The following is a 26,286-nucleotide window of genomic DNA, read 5'->3' on the forward strand; positions in this document are numbered from 1 at the left end:
AGAGGCAGCAGGTAGGAACCAAATTAAACAGGGCCTTGCAAATTGTATTGTTTTAAAGTTCTTTCGTGGGTGGGTTTCATCCATCTCTTCAAGGAAACCTCAACCCTGGACTTGGTCCAGTGAATTTTTGAGCAGCTTGACTCAGCATCTTCTCTCATCCTTTATCAGCACGTCAGCGGTGCCATCAAGCTTCCTTCCATCTCTTCTGCCCTTGGCATTTCAACTTTCTTAGCTATCTGATTTCCCTGACCCCTCGACTTTTTAAAAACCAGGGTTCTCCTGAGCGCTCTGATTTCGCTCTCTTATTTCACGGCTCCATAGTCCCACCGCCCAACTCTCTCAACTCTGCAGTCCATGACATTCAGTCGCCCTTCAAAGTCAGAAGGAATCAGCCAGGTTAGTTCTTGGAGGATATTACCAATCCAAAGAGGTCTCACCAATCCTGCACCATTAGATCGGAACAATAGCTTACCCAACACCCACATTTAGATTGTTCCGCCACTACTCTGGGGGATGGTTTTATTTGCGGCTGCTTTCCTCCAGCTACAGCCACCGTGTGGAAGAACACCGTTAGAATTTTCCCGAAATGTTGCTGTCAGCAGTCCCGGACACCTCTTCTTTCTCTCCGCCGCTCCCCCGGGCCAGGCCCTCCTCCAGGCCGCCCGGTAACGCTGCAGTCGCGCTAGCGCTTCCAGGGGAGGGAAGCGCCACGCGGGGCGGAGGGCAAGGCCACAGGCTCGGCGCCTGAAAGAGTGCGGGAGGCCCGCAGGCCGCGGGAGAGGGCGGGAGCTGACGCGCGGCGAACGCAGCGCGCCGCGAGCCGGGGCGGAAGACGTGGGCGGAAGGTGGTGGGCCGGGTGGGCTGGGTGGGCGCCGGAGGGCGGAGCCCGCGCGCGCCGGGGGCGGGGCTTCCGCGCCGGTCACGTGACAGGTCCGGCGGCGGCGGCGGCGGCAGCGGCAGCGGCGGCGGCGGCCGCGGCGTCTTCAGAGGCGCCCAGTGCAGGATGGTGCTGGAGGCGGCGGCGGCGGCCGTGGTGGCGGCGGCGTCGTTGGCGGCAGCGGGAGGGGGTGCTGTGGCGGCATCGGCGGCGGCGCCCGCGGGTGGTGTAAAATGGCGGATTTCGAGGAGTTGAGGGTAAGCGGGGGCGCGGGAGTGGAGAGTGGAGGCCGCGGGGGAGGGGAGGGGAGGCGGGGAAGCCGCAGCGTCGCCGGCTGCCACCTTCTTGTTTCGCGGGGACCGGTTGGCGGAGCCGCGAGCCCCGGCCCGAGTGCTAGCGGGCGCCCGCCTGGGCGGGCGCGGGCGGGGGAGGGGAGCCAGGCGGCGGAGGACGCCTGGGCCGCGCGGGGGCGGCAGGCCCGGGGCGCCGGCGAGCTGCCGGTGGGTCCCGCCGGGGGTTCGCACACCTGGCGTGGGACGGGGGCCGCCGTCGGGAGGGGCTCAGGGGGACCCGACTTTCTCGTGTAAGGGCTGAGGTGGGAAGCGGGATTTGCTTTCCCACCTTCATGGGGTGTACGTGTGTGCGGCGATTCAGAAGTCTACACGTTACTCACTTGGTGGGAGACTATTTTGTGAAACGTGAAGTTGCATTTAGGAATCCTCTTCTTAGGGCTGATGCTACCGTTTAGTAAGATCTGTCACGAGAAAGGCCCCTTCCTCCTACCAGTGCTTCCTCTTGGAGAGAAGCGTGGTCTTTTGGGAGCGCTGCCTTTAATAATCGACCTTAAACCTTGATATTTTCTTAGTGCCATGGTAAGACACCCGCAAAGGCCGTGTTGTCATGAGGTTTGTAAACTCGTTTTGCTCTTGAGGGAAAACATTTCTCTTTCTAGCCTTAGAACAAGGTCAAAACTTTATTGCTGATATCTTTGTACTGTAGAGGTTTGAAAATGGGTGTGCTGGGGGTGGAACGGAAAAGATATTTTTCCCTGGGCTGATAACCTTCAGAGTCCTCAACTGAAACTAAACTGTGGTAAACGAACAGCCTTTATTTTTTATGGATCGCTGAATTACTGGCGACAGAAATGGAATACGTAGGGACGGAAACCCTGATTTAAAAAAAAAAAAGTCAAAGTGTAGATGAATGTGAACTTGAAATTAACGGCATTCCTTTTGCATAACAGAGGTATGATGTGAGGGTTACTTTTTGGAATAAGAACGAAAAGGAATCCGGTAAAAGATTCAGTTTTGTGTGTTTATTGTTTTTTTCCGCGAGGGATGGAGTCGGGAAGGATGTTGGCTGCTCACCTGGCTGGTAAGGTGGACATAAGCAGAAGAACGTAATGGTGATTCCGATCTAAAGGGAGAGTGTGTTACAGTTTGCGTAATACCTGCCATTTTCCCTTCTGTTGTTTCAAAAAGAATAATACATTAGTGCATTTTATGCCTTATATTAGTTTATACAGAGAACCATGATAGTAGGTAAAGGGTATTCATATTGGTAAGTGTAGGAGTTTTAATATCTCTGAGCATAGAGTTTTTAACACCTGTGGAGCTTTGAAACAACCAGGCCTGAGCTGCAGCTGTAAAAATGAATGCATTAGGTTTAGGGATTGGTTGAGGAGACTGAAGGTTGAGTTAAAATTTTTTTTTTACCTACAATATCCTCTTAATTTTTGCGTAGTAACGTCTGTATACAATTTATCCTCTTTTAAGGTTTTTTGTTGATGAAAATTTTTCCAAGACTTGCATTAGACTTTTATAAATGTTGTTGGTCAAAGCTTAATAAAAAGGGAGGATTTATTTACCAATATAGGGCAGACAGGGCAGTCAGTGCTGAAGTTCGAGTGGAACTAGGAACTGCAAAGTGGTTGGAAACCAAAGATGCTTTTTTCTCTTTGGGTCTACCTGTCCCCAACCCCTTTTCCACTCCCCCCCTTTCTCTCCCCCCACCCTCTTTCCCCCCTTCCCTCTTCTTCCTCCTCCTTCACCTTGCCCTCTACAATTTGTTTTGTGGGTCAGCTTCATTATCTCTTTCTGTAAATCAGCTGTCTTTGCTTCTCCCTACACTTGATGGAAGATGGCCCCTCCCGCATAGTTCACATAAGGTGCCCAACAGAGAACGACTGGGAAGAGTTTTCAGAGGAGAGGAAGGGTGTGCAGGTAGATGCTGGAAGAATTATCCACCTCAGTCTTCACCTTAGTTGCTCAGCAGCATCTTCTACATTTAAAGATGAACAGTCTCCGTGCCCTGCCCCCATTTCAAATAGTGATGATGATGATGATAGATATCCATTATAATATAAGTGGTTATTACATACCTGGCTCTGGTCTAGGCACTTCACATACCTGTTTGATTCTCACAACAATTGTAATAGAATTGTTAGGAGAAATTGTCAGAAAAAATTGAGACAGCTTGAGTAACCTGACACAGTTTGAGCTGGAAGACCTGGGATTTTTAACCTCACATGTCCAGCTTTAGAGTCCATGCTTTTCAGAGTCTGAGCTATCCTGCTCTGTGTAGTTTCCTTCAGGTCCACGTGGTGCTGCTAGCCATCAGCCTGCAATCTGTGAACTAAACGATGATAAATAGCCAGTGCCCTTCTTATGTGACATATAATACTGGAGGGGAAACAGGACAGCTGACTGAAAATCTAATTAGAAAGGAGGAAAAGAGGGAGAAACATGTAGGGCATTCTAAATGGTCTCTGCTTCAGAATATATACTGTGAAGGTCAGAGAGATCATCAAGTAAATTAAAGGACCAGGAGAAATGGCCAGCATTAGTTTGTTGGCTAACTTGGCAGTAGAGGAAATAGCCGACCTGGATGTCACATATATGGCTGTCCATACTGCTGCTGAGAGGATTTCCATTATCTTTATCCATTGTCATTCAGGGCTACTCCCTAGGGGCATGTATAACCGGAGCAGGTCACTTCTCGCTGGTGATGCCATCTCCTGTACTGGAGGTCAGGAATTCTGGGAAAGGTCATCCTCACTGTGCTTTGGTGACTCCTGTGCTTTTGCTTTGTAAGCTTAGGGTGGGGGTGGGTGTTATTTGATGAGGCAACTTCTGTGGAACCTTAAGAGGCCGCCAGATGATTTTAGTTTTTGAGACTGCTGTGTAAGCCAATACCAGAGGTCTTGTCCGGTCATAGCAGAATATGGCAGCCCTACACTTTGCTGCTTTCATTTTAATAGAATACCAGCACACCTTTCTTCTAGTTCTTCTGAGAGAGAGGATCTGACTGGCTGAGCTTAGGTGAGGGTCCACTTCTTTTCTAATCATCTATGGCCAGTTTAGAGTCCTAGCACACAAACCTGACTCATGAGATTATCTTGATGGATTGGGGGAAAGGAAGGAGCAAGTTCTCTGTAAATGGAAATTGTGGGCTGAGTAGTCAAGGATGTTTTTTTTTTTTTAAGATTTTATTTATTTATTCATTTATTTGAGAGAGAGAGAGAGAAACCGCATGAGAGGGGTAAGGGTCAGGGGAGAAGCAGGCTCCCCGCTGAGCCGGGAGCCCAATGTGGGTCTCGATCCCGGACTCTGGGATCATGACCTGAGCCGAAGGCAGTCGCTTAACCAAATGAGCCTCCCAGGTGCCCGTCAAGGATGATTATAACACATCATGTATTCGAAGCTTTCAAGGTGCTAGAGAAGAAATTATTCAATTCACTGGTTGCTTGTTTATAGCATTTATGTTGGTAGAAGTTTCTGAATTAACCTAGTTTGCAAATTAACTAGTTGTGAATTAACCTGGGACAAGCTCATAAGATCTGATGGCTTCGACCTCTGTCACTGCCACCCTCCTTTCTCCTTATGAAAGTCTCTAGCAGAGCTAAGCACAGGGATAGAGCAGAGGCAGAATAGTCGGGGTTCTGAAGTCCCTCATTTCTTCTTCAACCAGAGTGGCTTTTTTTTTTTTTTTTTTTTTTTTAAGATTTTTTTAGAGAGTGAGCTTGCATTTGAGTGGGGGTGTGGGGGGGTGCGGGGGGGGGGGGGGGTGGAGGAGCAGAGGGAGAGAGAATCTCAAGCAGACTCCCTGATGAGTGCAGAGCTCAACATGGGGCTCAGTCTCACAACCCTGAGATCATGACCTGGGCCAAAATTAAGAGTGGGATGTTTAATCTACTGAGCTACCCAGGCACCCCCCAGAGTGGCTTTTTACCCTTGTCTTTCTCCTCCAGTTGCATAATTGTATACTGTGGGCTACTGGTGCAGTCTTTTGGCAGTTCTTAAAAAGGTTCCTGCTATTATTTAACCTGGTTAATCCACTCTTCTTACTTCTCACCACTCAAGTGTGGAGATGGAGGGGGAATCTATTGCAGTAACATTCTTTTTTTTTTTCCTTTAAAAGTTCTCTCTCCCTCTCCTCTATTCCTTATCCCCTTCCTTTTGTGCATTGAGTTTATTATCTCCATGTGCGTCAGAGAACGGGAGTGTGTGTGCAGTCTTAGTGCATATTTGGGCTAGTGAAAGAGTGAGTGATCATAACTTTTTTAATAGATACTGGTAAACCAAATGCAGAAGATCTTTTATGCTGAGTCTTAAGTAATTCTATAACAGAAGATTTTCTGCCTAGAAGGCTTGAGTGTTTGGTTCTTTACACCTAGCAGAACTTGCCATTCTGGTAGCTTCAGGTGCTGTTAGGATATAGAGGGAGAATAGAAAGTTAATGGGGTATTTGAGGTTAGAGTTCCTCATCCCTCATACTCCCCAACTATTGGGCAAGGAAATAGATTAATAGATATGATAGATGCAACTGAATCTACCATGTGATTCAAAGTCATGAGTTGGACACAACTAAAATTTCAGGACACAACTTCACTTGAGATCATGTCTATGAAAGCACATTCAAAACTCAATATTTAACTTAAATAGATAATTTTTTATAGTAAACCAACGTATTCTTAGCTATAGCAGATACTTTTGCATTTGTTTGCTCCTTAGGTCTGTGGCCTCCCTCCATGAATATCTTTTCTGATAAAGCTGACACTTTTCTAAATACACCATTATACAGATGTTTCTCTTTTCTCAGCATTTTGCCTTTGTTTTTCTTTCTTTTTTTTTTTAAAGATACTTATTTATTTGACAGAGAGAGAGACAGCGAGAGAGGGAACACAAGCAGGGGGAGTGGGAGAGGGAGAAGCAGGCTTCCTGCTGAGCAGGGAGCCCGATGCAGGGCTCGATCCCAGGACTCTGGGATCACAACCTGAGCTGAAGGCAGATGTCTAATGACTGAGCCACCCAGGCGCCCCTGCCTTTGTTTTTCTGGATTGGATCTTAGCTACTTTATTTTTAAAAATAATTTTTTTATTGAGATATAATTTACATGCCATAAAACTCAGCCTTTTAAAGTGGTTTTGGTCTATTCACAAAGTTGTGCAAGCATCCACCATCTAATTCCAGAACATTTTCATCACCCCAAAAGAAACCCAGTACTCATTAGCAGTCACTCCTTCTCCTTCTTTCATCCAGCCCTCAGCTTCCAGTAATCTGCTTTCTGTCTGTGGATTTGTCTGTTTTAGACGTTTCATAGAAATAGAATCATACACATGGCCTTTTGTGTCTGGCTCCTCTCATTTAACATAACCTTTTCAAGGTTCGTGTTGTAGCATATAGCAGTGCTTCATTCCTTTTTATGGCTGAATAATACTCCATTGTATGGAGTATACCACATTTTGTTTATTCATGAGTTTATGTATATTTGGGTTGTTTGCACTCTTTGACTAGTATGAACATTCATCTGTGTATAAGTTGTGTGTGGATACATGTTTTCAGTTATTTTGGGTAGTTATCTATGGGTAGCATTGCTGGGTACACATGGTAACTCTGTGTTTAAGTGTTTGAGGAACTGCCAAACTTTCCCCAAACTGCTACATCATTTTACATTCCTAGTAGTAGTTATAAGAATCCTAATTTCTCCATATCCTCACCCACATGGGTGTAAAGTGGTATTTCATTGTGGTTTTGATTTGTATTTCCCTGGTGACTAATGATGTTGAGCATCTTTGTGTGTGCTTATTGGCCATTTGTGTGTTTTCTTTGGAAAAATGTCTATTCAAACCTTTTGCCCATTTTTAATTTTTTTTTTAAGTTGAAGTTCTTTATCACATATATGGTTTACTCCTTTTTATGGGCTGTCTTTTCACTTTCTCCATAATGTGCTTTGAAGCACAAAAGTTTTTTAATTTTGACAAAGTTTAATTTATAACTTTTTCTTTCTTGCTTGTGATTTTGATAAGAAGTCATTGCCTAATCCAGTGTCATAAAGATTTATGTCTGTTGTCATATAAGGGTTTATATTTATAGTTCTAGTTTTTACATTTAGGTTGTTGATCCATTTTGAGTTAATTTTTGTTTATGGTGTGAGGTAGGGATCGAACTTCTTTTGCATGTGGATATCCACTTCCCCACATTATTTGTTGAAGGATGATTCTCCCTTGAGTTATCCTTATAGCTAGTCTCTTTTTATTCAGGTACCTGAATTTAAGAAATTGCACAGTTGAAATAAAAGTGATATGTGGAATCAGTTGGTATAGTCCAAACTATTCTCTATGAATGTTTACTTTGAACCCCCACCCCTGGTAATGTGGCTTTTTTTTTCTAGCCTTTTTTGGAAAAGCGGTTTGAAACAAATAAGAATTTTTGTGAATTTGCAGAGAACAATATAAACCTAACATAGACATTCAGAGCTCTCCATTTGATTATTCCTATAGGTCAATAAAAGCTGTTCTTGATTATGTTGCAGAAGGTTGTTTTCTTCTTTCTTTCCTTTCCTTCCTGCCTCTTTTTTTATGACATTAGCTTTGGGGATGCATGGTTATTGACTGTATGACCTTGGCCAAACTATTTCACTTTTTCTTTAACCTGGAAAATGTTTTTTAAAAAAATATTTTATTTATTGAAAGAGTGTGCGCATGTGTGCACAAGTGGGGGGGAGCAGAGGGAAGGGGAGAGAGAGAATCCCAAGCAGGCTCCACACTCCATGCTCAGTGCAGAGCCTGACACAAGGCTCAGTCCCATGACCCTGAGATCATGACCTGAGCCAAAATCAAGAGTCAGACACTTAACTGACTGAGCCACCCAGGCGCCCTAATCTGGAAAGTGTTTTTGAAGATTTCTTTATTTTGAGAGAGAGCGCGTGCATTTGAGAGAGAGCACTCACACAAGAGCATGAGTGGGAGGAGGGGCAGAGGCAGAGGGAGAGAGAGAATCCCATGCAGGCCCTATGCTGAGAGTGGAGCACCATTAGGGGCCTGTTCTCAGGACCCTGCGATCATGACCTGAGCCGAAATCAGGAGTGGGAAGTTTAACTGACTGAGCAACCCAGGAGCCCCTGGAAAATGGTTTTAATAATAATTTTTATTATTTCCATTCCTTATTGTTTTTCCCAAATGAAAGCAATACTTGTGCAGGTGGTTCAGGAAAATTCAGAAGAAAAAATAAAAGCCCTTCTTTTCTTTCCCAGTAGATTCCACTCCTGATATAACTGCCTTTAACCATGTTTGGGTGTTTTTAGTTTTTTTCTTTAGGCTAATTCCCAAACTCAAAAACACCACATATTTTTCTGTATCTTGATTTTTCTTTCAATTCTGAACAGTGTCTTTTGCTTGACTTTAGTAGATAAGAAGTTTAGATCATTACGTTTTCCACTTTTCCTAGCATTTTGATTTGTACCAGTTATTTTTTATTATTTATTTTTTTAAAGTTTTAATTTAGGGGTGCCTGGGTGGCTCAGCCGTTAAGCGTCTGCCTTCGGCTCAGGTCATGATCCCAGGGTCCTGGGATCAAGCCCCACATCGGTCGGGCTCCCTGCTTGGCCGGAAGCCTGCTTCTCCCTCTCCCACTCCCCCTCCTTGTGTTCCCTCTCTCGCTGTGTCTCTCTCTGTCAAATAAACAAAATCTTTAAAATAAAAAAAAAAGTTTTAATTTAAATTCCTGTTAAGATACAGGGTAATACTAGTTTCAGGCGTACAGTATTGTGATTCAGCACTTCTGTACATCAGGCAGTGCTCATCACAAGTGCCCACCTTAATCCCCATCACCTAGTTCACCCATCCCCCATCCATCTCTCCTCTGGTAACCATCTGTTTGTTATCTATAGTTAAAAGTCTGTTTCTTGATTTGCCTCAGTTTCTCTTTCTTCCCCTTTGCTCGTTTATTTTGTTTCTTAAATTCCACATACGAATGAAATCATATGGTATTTGTCTTTCTCTTACTTTGCTTAGCATATACTCTCTAGCTCCAACCCTGTCATTGCAAATGGCAAGATTTCATTTCTTTTTTATGGCTGAGTAATATTCCTGTGTGTGTGTGTGTGTGTGTTTATGTATATACATACATACAAACAACGTCTTCTTTATCCATTCATCTGTTGATGGACACTTGAGCTGCTTCTGTAATTTGGCTGCTATAAATACTGCTATAAATATTGGGGTGCATATATTCCTTTGAATTAGTATTTTTGTATTCTTTGGGTAAAAACCTAGTGCAATTGATGAATCATAGATTAGTTCTATTTTTAACTTTTTGAGGAACCTCCATACTGTTTTCCAGAGTGGCTGCACTAGTTTGCATTCCCACTGACAGTGCAAGTGCCCTTTTGCCGCATACTTGCCAACACCTGTTGTTTCTTGTGTTGTTGATTTTAGCCATTCTGAGAGGTGTGAGGTGATACCTAATTGTAGTTTTGATTTGCATTTTCCTGATGATGAGTGATGTTGAGCATCTTTTCATGTGTCTGTGGGCTATCTATGTCTTCCTCTACCAGTTTCATTTTTGTTCTGAATTCTAATTCTGCTGTCAGTTGTTACTAACTTTTTGTAATAGTTAAACTTCTGCCTCTTGACCTATCAGTTTTAGAGAGTATCTCTTCAGTTCCCAGTCTCTGAGAGGATTCAGCGCCCATCCATTTCCCTTTGTTTCTCCTACCTCCACTCTTCCAGCCTTCATTTTCTATTGTGCTGTCAAGATTTTAGCATTTATATTATGGTTTCTAACACTTTTAAACTTTTCTGTGCTTCTATAGGAAGATTCTAGAAATTGAGTATTGGACCACCCTTTGTAGTATATATCCTGATAGAAATATTAGTCACTGTGAAACCAGATCATTTGGAGCTATAGAGGAACTTCTGTTACTAAACCTGTACTCTTTAAAGGAGAAATATAAAGTTTCCTGCTTGAGTGAGGAGAACTCATGGAAATTATTTTTTAAATTTAATATTATGTGTTCTCATATGTAACCATTTAAGTTTTCTTGAAGATAGGTTTTCTGGAGCTCTTAACCTTCCTATTCTAATTTGGGCAGCTTGCTTTCTAGATCTGCTGTGCGCTGTCATCCTGGGATTACATTGCACTCCTGGATTAGGTATTTTGCTTGACTCCCATGTCTTTTTTAAATTACTTTTTTGATATTACTGGAATATAATCTTGAGTAGTTGTTTTAGGATGGACATGTGGTGATAAACAGTCTAATTTCTTCAGTGTCTGAAAATGACTTACCCTTGTTCCTGATTGGAAGTTTAGAAACAGAATTATAAATTGGTAATCAGTTTTTCCTACTGAATTTTGAAAGCTTTGCCCTAGGAACTTAAAACACCTAGTGTTGCTAATAGAGTTCCATTACAAATCTGATGGTTATCCTTTTATAGTCACCTTGTTTAAAATCTTTGTGGTGGCCTTTTTATCTTTGGTATTTTGTTAAATGTGTCTAGTTGTAAGCCTTTTTTTCATTCTTAGGGGGGTAACTTTTTAGTTCTAAAATTCTTCACGTATGGGGAATATCTTTTATTTCTTTGATAATTTCTTTCCCTCCTTTCTGTTTTCTTTGAGGCTTGAGGGGTGAAAGTTGGACTTCTAGATTGACATGTATTTGTATATATCTGAGGATTTCCTTGATTTTGTCTTTAATAAACTCTTTTATAGGATTTAGTTCAGTGATTATATTTTTAGTTTATAGAAGCTTTATTCTTTCAATAGCAACTTCTCAGTTTATGGGGAAAAATAACCTTGAATTCTCTGAGGAAGCAAATTCCTTTAAAAAGATCTCTTGGCACAATTCTCTTATTATAATCGTAGTTTGTGTATTTGGCTTTGGTAATTTTTTTGCCCATTTTTATATTGAGCCATCTATCTTTTTCATACTGATTTGTAGGAGTTCATTACATAGCCCAGATAACGCAAATTTGTTTTTAATATTTAAGTTATTTAATAAGTACAGAAGATTATAACAGGTAAGGTATAGGTAAATAAACATGTATGTAGCCATCATGTAAGTTAAGAAATCGTTCATTTCATTAGGTCAGCAGGGTGCCCTTTCCTGATTTTATCCACAGAATGTAGATATATAAAATTATATTTTTATCTATGTATAAGTTTTCATATATTTAAAAATTTTATACAAATGGAATGATCCTGTATTTGGGTTTTTTTTTGTTAATTATCGTTTTTTGTTTTCCATTGTATGAATACCAGTTTATCCATTCTCTTGTTGGAAATTTGTGTAGTTTCCATATTTTTCCTATTACAGGTCCCCAAATTCCTTATTCAAATTTCTGAAACACAAAATGTTATGAAAATGCAAAAAAAGAAAAATTCTGTAAAATTAATCTGCCCTAATTTGACACTATTTGTGATTTTTATTGATTTCATTTAGTGTAAATACTTGTATGTTTCATTGTGGAAATTCTAGGAGTAGAATTGCTGGGATTTAAGGATATGTGCGTCTTCAACAGTACTGGATGATGCCACATTATTTTCCAAAGAGGATTGTATCGGTATTTGCTTTCTCCAACAATGTAGAAGTTTTCATTACTTAGCTTTCTTGCTGACACTTTTATCAAATTGAAAGTTTTTGCCAATGAGTAAAAATTTCACTTGTTGGTTTTTAATTTTTCCCTTTGAATATGTAATGAAGGTGAGCATCTTTTATTATGCTTACTAACATTTTCTTAACCCTTCTGAGATTCTGTTCTCTTGTCCATGTTTGTACTAGGTTTAAAAAAACTTTTTCTTGCTAATTTGTCATAGTTCTACAATTTTATCTGTCTGCTTTCTGGATTCTAATCTTTTAATCTGGGCTAACAGCACCATCACATTGTCTTAGGTACTCCAACTCTGTAACAACTTTCACAAAAACAAAACTTCTATTGATAATAGGGTATTCATGTAGGAAATACATGGATCATGAGAATACATCTGGATAAATTTTTTCAGTATAACCAAATGCAGATGAAGAAAATAGAACATTACCAGGACTCTAGAGACTCCCCTTGAGTTACCTCCCAGTGACTAATCTCTGTCTCCTCAAAGATAGTATTGGCTTGACAGTAGTCTTAGATTAGTTTTGTCTATTTTTTGAAACTTATATAAATGGAACTGTATAATGTATATATTTTTTGTGTCTTTTTCCCTCAATTTTGTTTGCAAGATTCATTGGTATGTAGTTGTAATTTGTTCATTCCCTTCCACTAGCAAAATAATAAGAGTTCCAGTTGCTTCACGTTCTTTCTTGTCCACTCTTTTAATCTTAAACATTTTAGTGAATGTTTAATGGTTTTAATTTGTATTCTCCTAATGAGTAAGGATGTTAAGCCCCTTTTAATATGTTTATTGGCCATTTGGATATCTTTTGTGACATGGCTTTGCCAATTTTTTTGCCATCTATCTTTTTCATACTGATTTGTAGGAGTTCATTACATATCCCAGATAACAGGTCTTCCAGGTTATATTTTGCAAATAATCTTCTCATTTCCCCAGCCCTGTAAGTCTATTCAAAGATCTTTACTTCTCAGCCTATCCATTGCCCTTTTCCCATTGGCAGATATTTCCAGGCAGTTGGACTCCATGGAAGTGTTGGACTCCATTTTCTACACTTCCCTTCTTTCCACAGCATTGGCCTCTCAGGTCCTTGCTGACTTTATAGTGCTTCATGTCTTCAAGTGGTTGTTTTTCATATTACCTTCAGTTTTTAAATTTTCATAGGGAAGGTTGGTCTCAAACAGTCGACTCAATCATTGAGGGACAAGAAGTAGGCCAACTCCTTCTGCCTTGTAGTTCTTCAGGGTACTTCTTGGCTGTTTGATCCTTTGTATAATTTAAAAATCATTTTTCTAAGTTATAGACACACACAAACATGCATGATCTGTTGGGATTTTGATGGGAAATGCATTGAATCTGTAAATCAGTTTGGAGAGAACTAAGTTTTCTTAACCATGAACATTGTAATCTCCATTTATTTAGGTCTTTTACGATGTCTTTCATAAAGTTTTATAATTTTCTTCAATTAAGCTATTGCAAATATTATGTTAGATGTATTTTTAGGTACTTTGTTTTTGTATCGAATGATAAATGGTATTTTTTCATAATTATACTTTCTACCTTGCTGGTGTATAGAAGTACAGTTTTGACTTTGTGTAATAACCTTGCTCGACTCCTAATTGTGATAAGTTATCTATAGAATTCTTTTGGATTTTTTGTGTAGACAGACCTATCTGTGAATAATGACCTCTCTGTTTCCTCCTTTCCAATTCTTATGCTTTTTTTTCTTTCTTTTTCTTGTCTTAATGTGCTGGCTAGGATCTCCAGTACAATGTTGAATAGAAGCGGTGATGGGGGCATCCTGATCTTGTTCCTGATTTTAAAGGGAATGCTTTCAAAGTTTCACAGTTAAGTATGATGCTTGCTGTAGGTTTATTGTAGATAATCTTTTCAGGTTAAGGATGTTCCTTTCTGTTACTAGTTTGCTAATTAAAAAAAGTCATGAATGGATGTTGAATTTTATCAAAAGCCTTCTCTGCATTTTTTGAGAAGATGATGTTTTTCTTTTGTACCTGTTAACAGGGTGAAATTCGTGTGTTTCAAGCATAAAGCATAAAGTCAATCCTGGTTTGTCTCTTTTTTCATTATTGGACTCAAACTGAAGATAGTTAATTTAAGATTTTTGCTTCTAATAATTAGTAATATTGACCTATAAAAAATATACTCTTTTTCTGGAAGAATTTATGTAAGATTAGAATGATCTTTTATGTGTTTGGTAGAATTCCCTGATAAAATTGTTACTGGTGTTTTCTTTGTGGGACACTGCTTAACCACTGATTCAATTGGTTTGCTTATAGGATTATTCATATTTCAATTTTTAAGCCAGTTTTGGTAGGTTATACATTTATAAGGAGTTGTTTATTCCATTCATGTTCTTGAATTTATGGTATTAAGTTGTTAATCTCTAATTTTGTAGTACCTGTAGTTAATGTCCCTTTTATCTTTCTTCTTTTAATGCCTTTTTCTCTTGATCAGTATTAAAAACACTAAAAATTTGCCAATTTTTAAAAGACTTTTCAAAGATCAAATTTTGATTTTTTTTTTAATGCTTTTCAATGTATCCCTTTCCCCATTTTATTAATTTCTGCTCTTTATTTACTTTATACTTTTTTGAGGGTTTTTTTATTTTTTCTCTAATTTCTTAAGTTGGATGCCTTGCTTTTTAATTTTCAGCGTTTTAACATAGGTCTCCATTGTTTTCCCTGCATCACACAAGTTTTGATGTGCAGTGTTTTCATTATTTTTCACTTGTATTTTTCTGTTTTTCACTGTGAATTTGAGTTATTTAAAAATTTTTATTTCTAAACATATGGGAGTTTCTTTAGTTATTGATTTGTAAATGTGTTGTAATTTGGAAGCATGATACATGTGATAGGTTTTGAAATCTGTTAAGACTGTGGTCAGTTTTTATTTTTGTTTGTACTTGGAAGAGAAAATGTATTTTCCAATTATAAGCACACAGTTTTATATATGTCTAGTAGTTAGGCTTGTTAATTCTGTTCAAATCTTCCATATGTTTTTAGAGAGCAGAAGTATGTTAATCTTTTAGAAGAATATTTTTTCCCCAGGTTTTTTTGTAGTTTTACTCATTTTTAAAATACATTTTAAATTGTTGCTAGTACATGAAAGTTTAAGCTTTTATTTTCCTGTTGAATTGGAGCTTTTAATCTCTGTATTGACTCTTTATGTCTTTGAATGCTCTTTGTGTTATACACTACTGTTTCATATTATACCTGTACTATTTTCTTTTGGTCAACTAGTTTTGCCCGATTTTTAAAATTCTCCTTCCCCCTACATTTTTGTGTTCTTTTAGTTTTCTCTCTTGTGAATATCATGCTGTTGGATTAAAAATATTAATCTGCTCTAGTAATCTTGGTCTTTGTAATTTTAAATTAAGCTTTTTATTAAGAAAATTGTCAATTTACTCACAGTTGTGAGAAGTAGTACAGACATTTCATGTACTCTATACCAAGTTTCTCACAGTGGTAGTATCTTGCAAAACTGTAGAACAGTATCACAACAATACTACAAGGATATTCACACAATCAAGATAATAGACCATTTCCATCACTATAAGGATCCCTCTTATTGTCATTTTTAATGCCACACCCACTTCCTTCCTATCCTCTTAATATCTCGGACCCAGCCATCTGTTTTTCCTTTGTATGGTTTTATCTTTTACAAGAATGTTATATAAGTGGAATCATACAGTATGTTACCTTTTGGGCTTGGCTTTTTTCACTCAACATCGTTCTCTGGAGATTCATTTATGTTGTTTTATGTGTTGATAGCTCATCCCTTTTTGTTGCTGAGTAGTATTTCATGGTTTGGATTTGTTTAACCATTTACCTGTTGAAAGACATCCATGTTGTTTGAGAGTTTTGGGCTGTTACGAATAAAAGTGCTTTAAGATTTCTGCATAGGTTTTTTTGTGAACATAAGTTTTCATTTCTCTGGGATAAAAGTACCCAGGAGTGCAATTCCTGGGTTGTGTGGTTATTGTATATATAGTTTTTTTAAGAACCTGCCAAACTGTTTTCCAGAGTGGCTGTACCATTTTACATCCCTACCAGCAATGTATGGAGTGATCCAGTTTCTCTGCATCCTCGCCAGCATTTGGTGTTATCACTGTTTTTCATTTTAGTCATTCTGGTATGTATCTGGTGATACCTCAGTGAGGTTTTAATTCGCACTCCCCTAGTGGCTAATGATAACATATTTTCATGTGCTTATTTTTTATCTGTATATCCTTATTGATGAAATGTCTCTTCTTGCCTTTTGTCCTTTTTTAAATTGGATTTTTTTTTTCTGTTGGGGTTTGAGAGTTCTAGATACATTCTAGATACTCATCCTTTGTTGGATAGGTGGTTTGCAAATACTGTCGCCAAGCCTGTTGATTGTTTTTTCATATTTTTAACAGGGTCTCGCAGAGCACAAGTTTTTAATTTTGGTCAAGTCTAGTGTTTATTTTTTTCTTATGTGGCTTTTGCTTTGAATGTCAAGTCTAAGTAAACTCTTTGCCTAGCCTTAGTTCCTGAAGATTTTCTTCTGTGTTTTTTCCTGAAAGTTTTATAGTTTAAGTTCGTGATCCATTTGGAGTTAATTTTTGTATAAAATGTAAGACATAGTTGGGTGTATAATTTGCTTCAGCACCATTTGTTGAAAGGTAGTCTTTTCCTCCATTGAGTTACTTTTGCACCTTTGTCAAAAACTATTTTGGCATATTGTGTAGGTCTGTTTCTGGGTTCTCTGTTCTGTTCCATAGACCTATGTGTTACCTTTGCTAATACCACATAGTCTTGATTACAGAGCCAAGTTGTGAAATGGAATGGACTAATTTCTGTTTTTTCCAAATTGTTTTCACTCTTCTAGTTCCTTTGCCTTTCCATATAAATTTTAGAATAATCTTAAATATAAAAACGTCTTAGTGGGATTTGGGTTGAAATTGTGTTAAATCTGTGTCTGTTTAGGGAAAATTGATGTAGTTTCTTTGTTGAGTGTTAAAAGCCATTGGAGAATCCATTCGTTTAAATTTTCTTAGACTTCTTTTATTAACTTTTTATAGTTTTCAGTATACAAGTCGTGTATGTGTTTTGTTATATTCGTAAACATGTATTTTCATTTTTTTGGAGTGATTATAAATAGTACTATGTTTTTAACTTGTTTCCGTATGTTCATTGTTAGTATATAGGGATGTGGTTGGTATTTGTGTGTTGCTCTTGTCTCCTGCAACCTTGCTGAACTCATATTGGCTCTAAGAGTCGTTTTATAGATACTTTGGGATCTGCAAATACAGGCAATTAAAAATTTTTTTTTTCTTTCCAACCTGTATGCCTTTTATTTCCTCTTGTCTTTTCCCTTACCCAGAACTTACAGCACTGTTCTGATTAATATGGTGAGAATTGACATTCTTGTCTTGTTCCCAATCTTAGCTAATGCATTCAGTCTTTTACCATTAAGTGAAATGTGAGCTATAGATTTTTTTGTAGGTGATTTCTATCAAGTTGAGGAAGTTCTCTGTTCCTGTTCTTCTGAGAATTTTTATCATGACTGGGTGTTGAGTTTGTCAAATGCTTTTTCTGCATTGACTGTTATGATCATGTGGTTTTCTTTTTTTAGCTGTTAATAAGGGTATACTACCACAAAAAAGAGGGGCGGTATACTATATTGATTTCAAACATTGAACCAGCCTTGTAGTCCTGGAATAAACCTCACTGGTCGTGGTATATAATTCTTTTTATATATTACTAAATTCTATTTGCTAACATTTTGTTAAGTGTTTTAGCATCTATATTTGTAATGGTTTGTAGTCTTATTTTTCATACTGTTTTTGTTTAGTTTTGCCATCAGGGTAATGTTAGCTTTATAAAATGAATTTGGAAGTATTCTCTCATCTTCTATTTTCTGGAAGAAATTAGATAAAAGAAATTAGATCAGATTGGTGTTAATTCTTTAAATGTTTGGGTAGAACTCTCCAGTAAAACCATTTAGGCCTGATCATTTATTTTTTGGGACTTTTATTTTTTAGTTAATTTTTTTGAAGATTTTATTTATTTATTAGTATGAGTAGCAGGGGGAGGGATAGAGGGGGAGAGAGAATCTCAAGCAGACTCCATGCTGAGTGTGGAGCCTCATGTGGGGCTTGATCTCACAACCCTGAGATCATGACCTGAGCCAGAATCAAGAGTTGGATGCTTAACTGAGCCACCCAGGTGCCCCAATTTTTGGGAATTTTAAAATTATGAATTAAATTTCCTGAGTAGTTGGAGGGGTATTCAAGTGATCTCTTTCATATTGTGTGAGTTTCCTAATTTGTATTTTTCAAGGAATTGGCCCTTTTCATATAAATTGCCAAATTCATGTGTATAGTTGTTCTTAGTATTCCTGTATTTTTTTTGATGTTTGTGGGTTTCTGTGGTGATATTCACTAATTTTGCTGTTTTAATTGGAAAGTTTATTTCATTTTTATTTGTTGGGATTATTAGTATATTTGCATTTATCCTTACTCCTTCATCTTGTGCTATCCTACTTTTTCTGTGCTTTGTCTCTCCATCTGTTTTCTTGCTGCCTTTTGGGCTGATTTTTTTTCCTGCCCTCTTTCTCATGGTTTCTGCCATTTACATGTGTGAAATTACATTGTTTGTTTTGTTTTCTCACATACTCTTGGAGTTTTCTTGAATTTTCTCTTGAAATTTTAAGACATGTCTGTAAGTTTAAAACTATCTTTTCCTTTCTTACAGGATACTTTAAACTGCTTCCCACTCTGCCAACTTACATGCATGCCATGGCCGCACAGTTTTGTTCTGTCATTTCTTAGCCTTACAAATTTGATATTATAATTTTATACAACAAATGTTTGTTTAAGCTAATAACTTTCCTCCCCGGGGCTTGTCATTTTCTTTGGTCATCGTTCTGCTATGTTAGATTCCCTTAGATTCTTCTGGTTCAGCATTGATGGGTTTTTTACTTTCCCTTCTCCTGTGTTAGACAAGCTTTCTTACTCATGGCTTTTGCACCTGCTGCATCCGAGGTCTTGGAATGCTTTTCCTCAGATATTCTTTGGGTGTCTTCTTAATCCTTCAGTTACTTATAGTTACCTCCTGAGGAAGATCTTCTCTCTTTAAAAATGCAAATCTTTTACCTCTTCATTCTGTTTCCTTTTCTCCCATTATTTTTGTCCTTTGTATTCATCACCACCTGCCATACTATAGATTTTATTTTTTATGGTAAATTTTAATCTGTCAAGCTCCTCAACTCAGTCATTCATTGGAATTTTATTATATTTATAGAATTTAGGGGCATTGACATCTTTTCAGTATTTACTGTTTTTATCTAGTAACAGGATACATTTCTTAACTTATTCAAGGGTTCTTTTATGTCTTGCTTTATGTAGCTATAGGAAAATTTTTAAATTTATGCCTTTGCATTTTAGATTTTGTTATTAGACTTTTTTTTTTTTTTTTTAAATACTGTTTTTCCTGATCAGTCACTCGAAAATCTGTTTGATGTATAGATAAGTCAGTGAATTTTCTTAACTTATTATTAGGTCTTATTTTTCAGTGGATTTTTAAATATTTTCAGTGTAGAAAATTCTGTCATTTGTAAATTATAAATACTGCTTTTCTTAAAATCTGTATTGTCTAGACACTTTAGAATAATCTTAGATGAGAAAACATCTTTTATAAGTCTTTATTTCTAGTGTTTAATCTTCAAGGATGATATTTGTTCTTGATTTCTGATAGCTACCCTTTCTCATGTTAACAGAGTTTCATTCTATTCCTTTTTATTGAGAGGTTTTACCAGTAACGGGTAGGACTTATTCAAATGCCCTTTTGGCATTTATGCGGGTTAATCATATGGCTTTTTTTGAGCTAATAAATCTTTTTGTATTGCTTTCCTTACTTTAACAATTTTCAGAATAATGAGTTGGTTTCTCAACATCCTGTAACAGAAATCAGTGAGGTTTTTTTTTTAAGTATTGTTGTTATGAACAAATGATTTTTAATATATTTGATGTGTTTGAATTGAAGCAGTTATTGTTCTCTTTGATGGTTAGATTGTCTTGTCTTGGGCTACTGAATTGTTTTCTGTGTCCTTCTCACAAGATTCCAGTAGTCTTTGATAATTTCTTTGCTTTCTGGTATGATAAAATGTTCTAGGCTCATCTTGTGGATTTTCTACCCCAGACTTGCAATTAGCTATTTACTCAAGGAACCTCCGTTCCTTTTGTCAGAAATGGTATTTATACCACAATCTATTTTTCCCTGCCTCAAACAATTTTTGCTTGATTAAATCTAGAATACTTTTAGATTTATGGAAAAGTTGGGAAGATAGTATAGAGAGTTGCTATATAACCCACAACTAGTTTCCCCCATTCAAGCAAACTTTTTACTGTGGGAACATTCTTACAAGGTAGAGAATTCTCCCTTGTACCCTGTATCTAGCTTCAGCAATGAACAACTCTTAATCTTTTTTTCGTGTCTCCACTCATTCCCCCCAATAATTTTTTTTTCAAGTTTCAGGTAATATTTTTTATTATTTTCTTAATCGAGGTATTATTGATGTCTGACAATATATAGTTTCAGGTGTACAGTATTTGTACGCATTGCAAAGTGATTACCACAGTAAATCATCACCTTACAGTTACCAAAAATATTTTTCTTGTGATGATAACTTTTAAGATCTCTCTTGGCAACTTTCAAATATACAGTAATTCATGGTTTGTTTGTTTTTTATCCTTTAATTCTTTACTCTTTTGAGGGTGTGTGTTTGTTACTTTTTTGTTTTTTGAACTACTTAATTGTAAATTTTATATAATAATAGAAGCATTTAGGGAGATGTTTTCCCTAGCTTTGGCTTTATTTATAGATTTTGAAATGTAGTATTCTCTTTATTGTTTCTCTTAATAGTTGATTTTCAGTTTTGATTCCTTCAGCCTGAGTTAATTTAGTCAGTGTGTTGTAAGGAAGAGATCCACCTATGGTCTCTCAAGTAAAAGGGATTTAATTATAGGGAAAATGTGAATTCACAGGGATACAGTGCTAGGAACTAAGGCCTCCTATGACCTCTGAAATGGGCAGAAGTTAGGAATTGGAGTATCTTTTTAATTTGTTGCATAGTTTCTCTTATGGGTTGATCAGTCCTTTGATGTATTGATTATGTATCTGGTGGCTTTTCTTTATCCATAACTACTTATAAGTGAAGATGTAAATTGTTTTAAGATTATAGTTGGGATAGGCAGTGTTAATAATGTGATCTATCAGTTTCCATCAGCAGTTCCTTTCCTTACCTCATATTATACATCCTAGCGGATGGAGTATCTATTTACAAAGTTTGTGCTGATCTTTACCATGACTTCCAACCTATTAGAACTTCCCCAAATTCCAGACTGCTTGTGCAATTTCCATCTTATATTTAAGAGTTAAGAGCAGTCTCAGGGAAGTCTTTTTACTCATTGGTTATTGCATGTAACTATCATATTTACTTCCTTAATGAGGTTTTCTAAATATAGCACCTTCAGCTTGCCTTCACTCTTATATGTGATGTTCCAATTATATGATGACCCAGCTTTAATTTTTTAAATAATATTGTTGTTACTTAAATTTGATAAAGAAACAAGGTTGATTTAAAGTCCTAGTCTTTTTTTCTTTTTGATGTTTTTTCTTTTTTAGGATTTTATTTATTTTTGCGAGAGGGAGAGAGCATACGGGTGAGCACGGGCAGGGGGAGGGGCAGAGGGAGAAGCAGACTACCTGCTGAGCAGGGAGCGCAATGCGGGACTTGATCCCAGAACCCTGGGATCATGACCTGAGCCGAAGAAGGCAGACGCTTAACTGACTGAGCCACCCAGGTGCCCCCAAAATCATTTCAATTTATATTTTTAATTTATATTATCTTTTGTTTAGAAATCCAGATTGTTTATATATCTTTTTAAAAATCAGTCCTGCCAACGTATTTCTGTCTGGTTCATAGAATTTCCTTAAAATCAGTTAGCAAGCATTTATTGAGAAATTCTTTTGTGTAGAGCATATAGCAATTGTCACTGAAGTATTAGAAGACAGACTTTGGGAGACAGCAGGATGGACTGGATAAAGTCCACTTGGAAAAAATTATACTAAAGATATAGATACTGGAGGTTGGTGGAGAACAGTAGCTGAAATCCCTTCTTGGTGGGGATGGCAGGCTCACCTTACCTGGTGACAGCTGAAATTTGGTTGAAGACTTAGTTAAGGTGCTGCCTATGTTTGCTTTTTAAGAAGAAATGGGATCCAGCAAGGTTGCCAAGAAAAACATAGTCCTAGAATTTGATTTAGTAAGCTCCCTAGAGAAGAGAGTATCTTAATAGTGAATCCTCAATAGAGGAGAGTTTTGTTGTTAGGTGTTTTCGAATATAAATAGGATGACCAGAGGGATGAAGTGACTTTTCCAGTATCCTGAGTCTGGATGCCAAGATTTGACCTACATGTGACTGTTGATTGCTGTTGTGAAATTTCCCACGGGGCTTCGTGGGCTCACAGCCGCCCCTTTTCAGTGGTACTTCATCTTCGCAGCATTTTGCAATACAGAGACCATCCTTGTCTGCTGTCCTTTCCTTTGCCCTTCCCCAAACTGGAGGATTTCTTTTTGCTTCAGAATGTCCTGATTCTGCATTCATGTTGAGAGCCCTTATCTCTTTTTTCCTTTTTGTTTGTATATTTACAGTAGCTAATAGGGCCAGTTGCATTAGCATTCTTTGCCAAATAAAGTTATCGTTGGAAATAAGTGGTATGAGACCTCCCAGAAATTCCATTTTGAGAGCCAAGCCTAGGGTGACTTTGTGTTCTTTTTTGTCATTTCTGAAAACAAGTCTCCTTAAAACGAAGAATAATGTGAAAATAAGTAGGAGGGAAGCAAAGTAATGAATTCTGAGTTAAATTTCTTTAGAAAATATCCCGATGTATTGTATCTGTTTGACTGCCTTTGTTAGTGTTCTCGCAATTTAATGTTGCTCACGCTACTGTAGTATAAGCCAACTTCAGTTGAAGTATTAGGATTGGGGACTTTGGGAAAGATGCATTGTGTTCTTGCTTGGCAAGACACTTGAGAAAGCTGTCATAGTCCTTTTTATGCATGAAACCTTGAGTAAATTGTAACATCTTGACATAGGCCAAGAATTTTCTTGTTTTTCATCTTTGTTGTCCATAGCATTGGGATAAGATAGATAAAATCTTCATTTTAACACATGGAGGAAATGAAGCGATTTGAAGTGTAATGACCATGCGTTGTGCTGTATGTTGCTATTAGAGTGTGATTTAGAGCTGCACTGTCCAGTGTGGTAGCTGCTGGCTGCGTGAGGCTCTGAAGCACTTGAAATATGGTTAGATAGGCTCCAAGTGTAAAATACACTGGATATTGAAGACTTAGTATTAAAAAATGTCTCATTGACACTTTTAAAAAATGGCTTATTTTTTTTATGATTTATTTATTTATCTTAGAGAAAGAGCAAGTGTGCACACATGCGAGGGGAGTGGCAGAGGGAGAGGGAGAGAGAGAATCTCAGGCAGACTCCCTACTGAGTGAGGAGCCCAACATGGGGCTTGACCCCACAACCCTGAAAATCATGACCTGAGCTGAAACCAAGAGTCGGACGCTTAACTGAGTGAGCCATGCAGGCACCTCAGAAAAGATGGATTCTTTTTTTTTTTTAAAGATTTTATTTATTCATTTATTTGAGAGAGTGAGAGAGAGAGAGAGAGCACATGAGAGCGGGGAAGGTCAGAGGGAGAAGCAGACTCCCTGCTGAGCAGGGAGCCCGATGCGGGACTTGATCCCGGGACTCCAGGATCATGACCTGAGCCGAAGGGAGTCGCTTAACCAACTGAGCCACCCAGGCGCCCAAGATGGATTATTTTTAAATCACAAAAATCGGCTACATGTTGAAATAATACTTTTGATATATTGGATTAAATAAAGCATATTAAAATTTTAACTTTTAATGTAGCTAGTAGAAAACTTACAATTAAATATGTGGTTCCTTTTTCTACTGGACAGTGCTAGTTGAGTATAAAAAAATGGTTGCTAGGATTACAACTTAATGGTCTCTGACTTGTATAATATGAGATATGGAGACACAGTATATGAGATAGAATTATGATACAGCTGTACATCCAGATTACTTTGATATATTTAAATTTGTTTGCTTTTTAGAAAACTAGCAAGTATTATTCCTGACTACTATTTAAAAGTCATTGCTTCAGGGCTATCAATGAGACTTAAAAGTGCAGAACAGAGGACTTCTTTGACTCGGTACCAGCTGTAGGTTTTGCCCCTGCAGACCTACCAGCTTGAGAAGGAATCCCATGTAGCTCTGGAGTGTTAGCTCAGAGAGGAGGGGTGGGCAAAGTTTCCTTAGGGTCAGTTCCAGGTCTTATTCTTCTTTCTGACTAGATGGGGCACTTGTGTACAAGTAAATCTGACCCAAGTGTGGTTTAACCTCCCAAGTTCTGAAACTCACCAAGTAGGTGGACTTAAGAGACAGCAAATAGTTAAAAGTATTTGCTAGGTTTTGTTGAATAAGTAGATGGTGAAATGTGAAGCAAAAACCGCATATAACCTTCATTTTACACCCAAGAACAACAAACAACATTTTTCTCATCAGCTGTGGATTTCACTTGTTTTAGAAGTATGCTAAATAAGATGTATGTGGTTTTTAGCTTTAATATTTAAAAATAACTTACTTTCTTATGTTGTCTGTTCCTTAATAATTTGAGTTGGGGTGAAAAATTCATTGGATTTTTGGATCACAATTTTGTCTTGATTTTGTAGATTTACTATTTAGCATTGGAAGTTATGCATATAATTTTGCAAAAATCAAATTTTTTGTTTGGTTAATTTATGACAGTACTGTAACAAACATTACGTTGTGTGTTGATAGGGCTTAATTTTGAGAAGGAAGTTTTCATTGGTGATAAATTTCATAGTCATAAAGCAAATATGGGTTTACACTTGAGCATCATCAGATAGTGAGGTGGTTAGTAGAAACTGATAGACCATAGATTATCAAAATTAATAATACAGCAAACCATAATTAATACCATAACTTGAATGTAACTTGGGTGGGCAGTGGCTCTATAAATAGGATCAATTCTAAGTGGTATGTGAAAATGCTGGGTACTAGCATATACCAGGTGATAAAATGCTGGTAAAATTGGATTTTACAGTATATTTTAGATGGGGTTTTTATATGCTTGAGGGGATTCTTGGCTTATGTCCTTTTTTTTTTTTCTTCTTCTTTCCTTTTAGAATATGGTTTCTAGCTTTAGGGTTTCTGAACTACAAGTGTTACTAGGCTTTGCTGGACGGAATAAAAGTGGACGCAAGCATGACCTCCTGATGAGGGCGTTGCATTTACTGAAGAGCGGCTGCAGCCCTGCGGTTCAGATTAAAATCCGAGAATTGTACAGACGCCGATACCCACGGACTCTTGAAGGACTTTCTGATTTATCCACAATCAAATCTTCGGTTTTCAATTTGGATGGTAGCTCATCACCTGTAGAACCTGACTTGGCCGTGGCTGGAATCCACGCGCTGCCTTCCTCGTCAGTTACACCGCACTCACCGGCCTCTCCTGTTGGTTCTGTGCTGCTTCAAGATACTAAGCCCACGTTTGAGATGCAGCAGCCGTCTCCCCCAATTCCTCCTGTCCATCCTGATGTGCAGTTAAAGAACTTGCCCTTTTATGATGTCCTTGATGTTCTCATCAAGCCCACGAGTTTAGGTAAGTGTTAGAGAAATTAGTTCCTTCCAGATGAGAGAATACCTAAAACAAGAGGCCTTCAACTAGTGATTAATGATTTGCTGTTAATACTCTAAAATTGAGACATTAATGCCAAATAAATGCCAGATAAAAAATATTGGCAACATGAATGAAATCTAGCATAGAACTGCTAATTCATCATACCAGCATTTTTATGGCTTAGAACTCAGATTACTTCTGTGTGTGTGGGAACAGGTACAAATACTGCTTGCTGTCTGCAGTTTGTGTTTTGGTATTTTTACAGAGATTTAGTTTCTGTTTAACATAGTGTTTAAACTGCTTTCCTAGGAAATAAACGTTTTATACTTAATTTGACACACGGAGTTTGACAAACGTATATAGCTTTTTTAATATCTGACAAGTGCTCAGAAAATGTAATAAATTTTATCATTACCAAAAATTGATACATGGGACTTTAACAAATTCTTACCTACATAATGGCTTCTTTGTTATGGTATGATTTCTTATTGCCTAATGAAATTATTTACAGAGGTATTTGGAATTTTTGATGAAATAAATTGTTTAGGGAATGGCATTTCATAGTTAATTTGGGAGATTTTTTTTTTTCCTCATCCTGGGAAAACTCTTTTTACTTCAGGTCATTTGAGAACGCTCTTAAATATATCAATATGTTCTCTTCCTTTTGTAGAGGGTTATGCTGCTGTATATCTTGGTTGAGCCAGAAGGAAATTTTGAGGGGTAGGGCTGGGGATAATGGAGTCAATATGGC

At 37.8% G+C, this 26,286-nt stretch overlaps 1 protein-coding gene across 7 annotated transcripts in view; it reads left to right on the top strand.

Moving 5' to 3' along the window:
* Positions 1-26,286, top strand: part of PIAS2 (protein inhibitor of activated STAT 2) — a 91,664-nt gene continuing 65,378 nt past the window's right edge. For 5 of the 7 annotated variants that reach the window (XM_032422943.1, XM_032422939.1, XM_032422940.1 and 2 more), the window contains exons 1-2: positions 968-1,135; positions 25,043-25,517. In XM_032422943.1, the coding sequence (XP_032278834.1) occupies positions 1,112-1,135; positions 25,043-25,517 (499 nt within the window). In that variant the 5' untranslated portion in view covers positions 968-1,111. Of the gene's footprint in view, positions 666-967; positions 1,136-15,863; positions 15,914-25,042; positions 25,518-26,286 lie in introns of those variants that run through there. The other 2 variants (XM_032422942.1, XM_032422941.1) reach the window with 2 other exon arrangements.

This window comes from Phoca vitulina, unplaced genomic scaffold (assembly GCF_004348235.1).
Source record: "Phoca vitulina isolate PV1807 unplaced genomic scaffold, GSC_HSeal_1.0 scaffold27, whole genome shotgun sequence".
Taxonomy (NCBI): Eukaryota; Metazoa; Chordata; class Mammalia; order Carnivora; family Phocidae; genus Phoca; species Phoca vitulina.